At 32.1% G+C, this 8,711-nt stretch overlaps 2 protein-coding genes across 4 annotated transcripts; both read left to right on the forward strand.

Annotated features, from left to right (window-relative positions):
* Positions 1-591: 591 nt before the first annotated feature.
* Positions 592-5,284, forward strand: LOC100795210 (E3 ubiquitin-protein ligase XB3). Of its 3 annotated transcripts, XM_041004749.1 has the most exons (8): positions 592-791; positions 1,978-2,014; positions 2,151-2,222; positions 2,542-2,663; positions 2,783-2,914; positions 3,372-3,479; positions 4,025-4,268; positions 4,880-5,284. In XM_041004749.1, exons 2-8 carry the CDS (start codon positions 1,982-1,984, stop codon positions 5,084-5,086), a joined length of 918 nt encoding a protein of 305 aa, XP_040860683.1. In that variant the 5' UTR covers positions 592-791; positions 1,978-1,981; the 3' UTR covers positions 5,087-5,284. The 3 variants fall into 3 exon arrangements, with proteins under 3 accessions (XP_040860683.1, XP_040860684.1, XP_006586080.2); XM_006586017.3 differs by lacking the exon at positions 592-791 and having other exon boundaries at positions 1,556-2,014; XM_041004750.1 differs by lacking the exons at positions 592-791; positions 2,783-2,914 and having other exon boundaries at positions 1,551-2,014.
* Positions 5,285-5,327: 43 nt separating this feature from the next.
* Positions 5,328-8,324, forward strand: LOC100785008 (uncharacterized). Its single transcript, XM_003532077.5, has 4 exons — positions 5,328-6,401; positions 6,485-6,580; positions 7,679-7,851; positions 7,983-8,324. Exons 1-4 carry the CDS (start codon positions 6,089-6,091, stop codon positions 8,175-8,177), a joined length of 777 nt encoding a protein of 258 aa, XP_003532125.1. The 5' UTR covers positions 5,328-6,088; the 3' UTR covers positions 8,178-8,324.
* The last annotated feature ends 387 nt before the right edge of the window (positions 8,325-8,711 follow it).

The raw sequence follows: 8,711 nt of genomic DNA on the forward strand, positions 1-8,711 counted from the left end.
GGTTCACCCAAAATAAAAGTCATATGCCCACGTCCATTTTCGCACCAATTTCATCTATAATAATTTCGTAAGATTTAGCAATTTTCTAAAGATTATCTTTAAAACCATAAAAAATAAGATCTAACTCATTTGGTTGACGCGTGAGTGTTATAAATTCTGTGTTTAATTCCTACTTTGAAAAACAAATCATACTATTTTTTAAAAAAATTATAATAATCAAAATAGAAAAATTAAAAGAGGAGAATAAATTTAATCGTATTTAACCAATAAGTCTTATCTTTTTCTACAAGTGTAACTAATTAATTGTAACATGCACAACGGACTGACAGAACAATACACATGAGAAAATATAATGATTGCATAATTATTATTCAACCATGCATGTACGTATTACATAATAAGTGCACACATGACAAATATTTAACTTATATGACAAGTTACTCAAAATATATATATATATATATATATATATATATATATATATATATATATATATATATATATATAGATAGATAGATATAGATATATATGGTTTAAATGTTTACAAAGTTAACGTGAACGATTTAGCAATGGGAATGGGGCAAAGTAGCGGTTGCAGTTGCAGCAGCAACAGCAGCAGCTGCAGCAGGAGGAGGAAGGACAATAATGGTTTGTTCTATGCAGTTGCTCATGGAAAATTGAAGGATGTTAAGGCCATGGTGGAGGAAGATCCCAATGTTTTGAAACTTACCACTGATGATGATCAAAAACTCTCACCATTGCATGTAGCTGCTGCCACTGGTCAGGTCAAGGTTGTTGTTGTTTCTGTTCCTTTACTCCTTGGTTTTCTGGAATGCTTTACGGCCATTAAGGCAACATAATAATTATTATCATCAATTTATAATTTTATATCTAAGATATATATATATCATATAACTATAATTTTTAATAATTTCAATTATTACTTTTGGATAATGATTTTCCCTAAAATTATTTAAATGCCTGATATTGTGTACATTTGAATTCAGGAAGTGATCTAGTGGAATAGAAAAATCATAGTCTTCAAGTGGTGTGTAGGAAACTTCTTCGATTGATATAGCGTCTTGATTTATTTAGAATTGAAGATATTGAAAGAATTGTTAAAAAAAAATTCATATATCATTAGAAGCGCTATATTACATTGAAATATTATATTCTATTTTAAACGCATACACACTTATGAAATATTATTTCCCATATTATAATCGTTACTAGTATCAAATTAAGGAGGTTTATTGGAAATTAAAATTGTTTAAATTTGTTTTAAGAACAATTATGAAATAAGGTGCATTAGATCAAGTATGTACTATATATTTGCCATATTAATATTTCTGAGAAATGTTGGAAATACACGTATATAAAACTTTCATAAATGATTTTATACTAAAAAAATTAAGAGAATATTATCACGCATGTGTAGATTAACTAACGTGCTCATGATTATTACACTTTAATATATTAATGGTTTTAAAGTCAAGTCTTCAATATGTAGTTATACTAATATTCGAAAATGAGAATTTTGTTACTCATAATCTTATACCGCTAAAAAAAGATTGTTTTTCATAAAAAAAAAACTAACATTAAAAGAGTGGGATGAAAATTGATGGGTAGCATAGTTAGAATCTTAAACATGAATTTTGCTTCAAGTAATCACTAGATGATTGAGGATCACCACTTCATCCATGTTCATCAATCAATCCTTGACACCTAATAATTTCTCACTAAATCTTTTCACTAATACTTTATGAAAAAATATTAAATAAGTTCAATATGTTGAAAACATTAAAAAATAAATAATTTATTTTTTTAGTAAGAAAGCAGCATCATTAATTAATAAGAAGATCATGTTGTAAGAGAATTTAAAATTATTCTTTTGCCTGCCTTTTTCTGAGTATTGATCATGGTGTTTTTTTTTCCCCTAAAAATTAATTGTCAGGTTCTTTCCATGTTGTTGGACAGGAATATGAACGTTGACATAGTGAATCACAATAATCAGGTGCCTCTCTAGTCTATGTTTATCTCTAACTGCAATTGTACTATTTTGAATTTTGCACTATCTAGGCTACCCCCTGTTTAGTTTTGTTTCTTATATGCTTTATATTGATTTCATATGGTTTTTTCCTTTGATATAGACCCCGTTGATGTATGCTGCAAAGCAGGGAAAGATTGATTGTGTTAAAAAGCTTATCCAGGCTGGAGCAAATGTATGTTATTCTTTTTGTACTGTTTTTTTCCTTTTTCAAATTGAATGTTTTGAACATTCGACTTGCCACTTGTACCACTATGATGTTGTATGATTGTCAAATAATCATGTCCCTCAAGCGTGTGATTAAGGGTTTGATAAATAGATCTTCGTTACCTTGAATGATTAGTCTCTTGCTCTTGACAAGGGATATACAAACAACATTCAATTTGGAAAATAAAAATAAAAATTAAAGAATACAAAAATTGTCGAAGTTGATCTCCTAGTTAGGGTAGTGATAGTGGTAAACTTATACTGGAGGTATGTGATTCATGTTTCAGGTATTCATGATTGATTCTGTACATGGAGGAGGTTGCTTGCACGATGCAGCTTCTCATGGCCACGTAGATTGCCTTAAAGCCATTCTTTTTGCTGCTCATTTCACAGCTTTTGAAGATTCTCGGTTAGTTAGACTCTTTCCACACACACACACAAAAAAAACTCACAACAACAAATATGGATGAATGCAAGAACATACAAAATTATGAGTGGTGATGCATAATTGTTCAATGGATTTGTCAGGGGATATTTAAGATTTGTCGACTCGAGAGATTTTAACGGTTTTGCCCCACTGCATCTTGCAGCCCTCAAAGGACAATCTGAATGTGTTGATGCCCTTTTAGACAATGATGCTATTCTTTGTGCTAGAACTAGGTAATTGTCTTAGCCTGTATTTGAATTTTTTCTGTTTGCTCACCTGAATGCCAATGCCAATTGACATAAAACAAACAGACACACCCTTGGATGTTACTATCTTATGAAAGTTGGTTAATTTTTACCTAAGTAGCATTAAATTTGTTAACAATTTGTAATATTTTTTCAACATTGATTTTAAAACTATTGGGCTGATTCTTTTACTTTTTCCACCTGATTAATTAATGTATGCTAGTCATCTCCAATCCTCATAGGATACAGAATAAATTTATCTAATTAATTTGTAGTAATTAAAACCAGAGAGGCAGACAAAATTAAAATGTCATATAAAAAAAGAAACAAATTTTAAAAAATGAGTCTTATACACAGGAATGGAGTTAGTATACATTATTAATTAATCAGTCTTGTATGAGTTTTGATGGCTTTTCATTCAGATTAATGAAAGTAACATATGCAGTAACTGTGGAGGCACAGCACTTCATTTGGCTGCCCGCAGTGGTTCCTTGGACTGTATCCGGATTTTGCTTGCTCGGGGAGCTGATAGACTTCAATTTGATTATCATGGGTAAGTAACTAAATGTCTATAAGAGTTTCAAGATCCATTGCTATCAGTATATACTAGAGCACCATCAAAAACAAGGAAAGGTTCACTCATCAATTATAAGTACATATAATAGATGCTAAACATTTAAATATGCATTTCTGATTTTTAATTTTAAATTTGTTTCCTTCACATTTAAAACTAAACTTCATTGGCCGAAGAAACAACTTTGGAAACTGTTTGAGTACTACAATTTGTGCTTCATATCTATAGTATTGAGCACCTAAATATCTTCAAATAAGATTTAGGAAAAGAATACTTATTGATCAGTTTGGTCCAATATTTTACTTGGTTAACTTAAAAGTTATAATATCCTTTGTCAGAAGCATTTGAGGTTTCACTATTCACATATAGTGTGCATTTTACATTAATGATAAATTTTCTGCATCAAAGATTTTGTTTGTCCTAACTTGGTTAATATCAACTGATAATCTGATTTCCTACTTCAGACTTATTTTTTCTGTCCTTTCCATAATTCTTAAAGATCTGGTTTAAATGATTCTTTTCAGGAATACACCATACACAATTGCCCTGGAGCACGGGCACGAGGAATGTGCTGCCCTGCTAGGTTCTACGTCGGGATCATCACTTGTTTGGCCAAACCATTTAAGGTTCATCAGAGAGCTTGATAAGAAAACAAAGGCCTTACTGGAAAAGGCCTTGGTAGAACTTAACAAGGAGAGGCAGAAAGCCAAAAATAAGCCACGATCATCACGGAATTTGGAGAGAAATAACAATAATATTGCCTCTATGGTACACCATATTTCTTTCATGACTGATATTAGTTAAGATTTGTAAGGGTATGTTTGGATAAACTTATCAATAAAAACTTATAGAAAGAAAAGAAAAAAGAAGAAAAGAAGGTAAAATGATTTGAACTTCTTGCATAAGCTAAAATCAGTTATGAGCTCTTTTCATTTAACTTCTCCAAAAACTAAGGTACATAAATTGATTTTAGCTGATAGAGAATGCATTTTATCTTCTTATAAATGCTTATGGAAAAGTTTGTCCAAAAAGGACCTAAGTTTTACTTTTATGCACTTTGTTGTTTAGTTTGGTTAAAGACTATACCTTGGTAGAGGTCCCAAAGAATGTTTTTGGGACACTTAAAAAATTACACAAAAATACTATTTCATCTGCATGTAGTCTTTGGTATGTTTGTCACTTGATAGGCTTCTTTTTTTCTTCTTCTAGCAATTACTTCATTCATAGGCTTTCAGGATTTAAAATGCAATAGTCACATTAATGTGTCATGTCAATGCATGTGTGGTCTGGTGTTTTTCTGGATTACATGGAATGAATGAACATTTTGTCTAGAAAAGATGATACATGATTTATTTGCTGGTTGTTTTCTCTTTACATAGGCCGGCAAAAAGGAGTTATGTTCCATTTGCTATGACCGAGTGTGCACATTTGTGGTCAGACCCTGTGGCCATGAAATGTGTGCTCATTGTATCATGAGGCTATGCCAAAAGAAAAGTGATATTGATGCACCTCGCTCTTCTAATTCTAAACCAGTTTGTCCATTTTGCCGTGGTGACATTGTTCGGTTACTTGCTAAGACTAAGTAACAAGAGCAGTGAATCAAGGGAGGAGTGAGGAACCTTGAAGACTAATTAACTACTGTATTTTTTCATGAAGGCATCAAGGTTTCTTAATAGGTGGAGATTTAGAATGATACACATGCTATGTATTTCTGCAGAGAGATTATTAGGTCGTATATTGAAATAAAATTTAAATGTTATATAAGCATTGATTGTGACTATTAACAGAGAACCTAACAGTATTTTCTTTTGTCACATCAATTTATATTTTCAACACATCAAATTATACTTTTAAAATTAAAGTTTGATATCAATGATTTATTATTAATATTGATATAACATCATATTTTTTTATCATCATTCGACATCATTTTTTATCATCATTCCTTTTAAGACATCATTTTATAATGGATAAATATTTAAATTCATACTCTAGAATCTAATGTGTGACAAATTAATCTTAAATTAATTTCTCCTAAAAAATAAAAAAATATAAATTTAATCTTATAAAATGTATAATGAATTAATTATGTTTTTAAATTTGTGAATTTTATCATTTAAGTTATAATATTTAAATATTAATTTAATAATAAATTATATTTTTTTAGAATCAATTTAATATTAAATTATAAAATTTAAAAATTAATTTATCACTAACTAATACACTTTTTTTCACATTCAACATTTAAATTAATTTTTTTTTTCACATTCAACATTTAAATTTAAAATTTTATCTTTCATCCATCAATTTAGCGGTATCTCATAATTCCACGGCCGAATTTGACTATGTATGTAGTCATTGTTAATAGCAAACATAGATGATGAATGATCATCTTATCCGAACTCCGAAGCATGGTTCGACCCCACAACTAGTATACAATGCGACGTCGTCACTCGTCAGGAAGTGGATCGAGGAAAAAAAATATCATTTTTTAGCTCTCACAGAAAGAGAGAGAGAGAGAGAGAGTGTGTGTTTATTTGAGTTTGCGATTTGTGATTTCTGATTTGTTGGCCCAACTTGGCAAAGCAATGGCTCTTTCTGTATCCCTTATGCAACTCAGTTGCGTCTCTCTTCTTCACAATAATCCCTCATCATCATCATCACCGGTGACCCTTTTGCCCAAATCCCTCTTTCCTTGTGGAATTTCCCTGAAACTGAAAGGGTTGGTTTTTTGGAGTAAAAGTAGTTCAGTGTGTGGAAGAAGAAGAGTGGGAGTTGGGAGTATCAGTGTGAATGCCTCTTTGGTTGAGGCTCCAGTTTTGTGGGCTGGAAGGCTATGCATCTTCTATGCCCTCCTCAAGGCTGGCTTGGCTGGATCTCAAGCCAACCCACTTGTCTCAGGTGGGAAAATAAATTCATTACTTTTTTTTTCATTTGGAAATTTGCTTCTTTTTTATGTATGTTAGGTGTTTGTTTTCTTTCAGATTTGGAAATTGGGGATACTAATGATGAATCTGCTCCTGCTGCTGCTACTGACTTGGGATTCTCCAAATGGGCCCAGACCATACTAGGAAAACCAGGTCTGTCCAATTAATGTCTAATATACTTGTTGTTGTTGTTGTTGTTGTTGTTGTTGTTGTTGTCGTTCATTTTCCCTGTATAAGTGATAACTTCTTATTGAAGTGTGGATATTTCTGCTGTGGTTTGTGCTATGAAGGCCATTATGGTTTAGTAATTGGTTTGAAGAATGAAGACTTTTGGATAGTAGTAAAGGAGCCCCCCCCATTTGTGTTTTTGGGTGGTATTATATCTGACTGTTTTGGAGACTTTGTAGGAGGTTATTAATGGGTAGTATGATGCTTTTTTGGGTGAACCCAGGGTATCCCCAGCTGAGAATCACATACCAATTTCTTGAAATACTGAGATTCATTTAAGGGGTTGACTACTCTCAACAAATGTTCTTCCATATACACAAACCTGGAGATTCAACCTTGTCATATGCTTAAGGAGCATGGTTATTTGTCAACCATGTCACACCATGGTATGCTGTTGGGTTCTATGATACTTGACTCGTGTTTTGGAGACCAGTTTGTTGGTTGAGTGGACCACTGAGGAGATAGGTTGAGGACTCTAGAAACAATCTCATATGCTCGGGACATGTGCTGAGGAGAAGCAATGGGCTATCTTCCAAGGATGTTTCCAATGTTTTGTTATTCCCTTAGTCACAGGTGGGGAAGCAAGAGAAAGAAGGAAGTTTGGTTCGACCAGACATTGGTTCTCATTCCCTAAAAAAAGTCCCAAGCTAATGGAGATCCATATGACCTATCCACTAACAAGGTTAAGCTTGAGGGGGAATGTTAGAACATTTTAGGGTTATTGGTCTTATTGTTAGTGGCTTTAGGCTTGTACTAGTAATACTAGTCCTTGACCTAAATATCTGCTTAAATAGGACTACTGGATTAAAATATCATACAGCTAGTCTATTGTATTTTGTTTATTATTGTTAGTCGCCTTTTTCTCTTTTCATTTTTCCCTTGCCCTAAATCTGTAATTTCTTGACACTTTCAATGCATGCAAATCCAATGTATTTCCTTATCCATGTTTTTTCTTCATTATTGATGATTTGATGTTGTTTCTAAGTGCATGTGTTCAGTTATGTGTATTTTTTAAATGATCAGCAAAAGAAGCTGCTAACGGAAGGAAACTTGTTAGTAAATGGCATCCCACAACAAAGGGTACACTTAGAAGAAACTATAGAGTCCCATCCAAGCTCGAGGGGCGACGTCTTCTTAAAGCTATTGCATCTCTATTATCAGATGATGATCACTTTGTTGATGCCACCTCTCACAAGGTTGGAATTTCCCTCTGTCCTGTTTCAATTGCCAGTCTGTTTTTTTATCTGATTTATTTTTACCCATAATTTAATATAGTTTGATGCAAGACATGCTTGACTTACATGCTGCTAATAAACAACCATTGTAGGGTTGCCAAATCCGTAGGGAAAGTGCTCATGGAGAAAGTGTGTGTTGCAACAATGTGAGAGCTCTTTTTGATGAGCTCCCAACACCCCATATCATTGTGGAAATCACACCTTTTCCTGCTGGACCCCTTAATGACAATGATTACATTAAAGCTGAGAAGCTTGAGAAGGTTCTCAGGTCTAGTCCTTCTGTTTGATTTGTCTATGTATGGGTGTTTCATGCTTTCATGTACATATTCTTTGCTACCTTGTAAATATTGACTTGATGAACAGAAATTTGTATCCTTTCAACTCCTCAACGTTTTACTTTTGAGGTGAATCATAGTTACACCTTTAAAAGACAATAACATCTTTCCATATTTAGTATGAGAAGACATTTAACATGGAAAATCAGATCGTATCAGTTTTTGTTTTCATTTGACACCAGTTATTCCAGTATTTTATCACAAAATTAATTGTCATAAAATTTATTATGTAAATTTACATGTGTATTAAATATATCTTAAAAATTTTAGTGTTATATAGCAATATTAATTATTTTATAATATGATTAACCTATTAACTCAGTTGGTTAGAGTATTGTGTTAATAATTTGAAAATCATAAAATCTTGCATGGGTCATTAATTTTAAATTAATTTGTAAAACATTTTAAAAAAATATATAAATAAAAAATATGTAATCTGTACGGACATATGGATTGAAAAAAAAAACGAAAAATTGTTAGGTGTAC

Source organism: Glycine max, chromosome 8 (assembly GCF_000004515.6).
Source record: "Glycine max cultivar Williams 82 chromosome 8, Glycine_max_v4.0, whole genome shotgun sequence".
NCBI classification, from domain to species: Eukaryota; Viridiplantae; Streptophyta; class Magnoliopsida; order Fabales; family Fabaceae; genus Glycine; species Glycine max.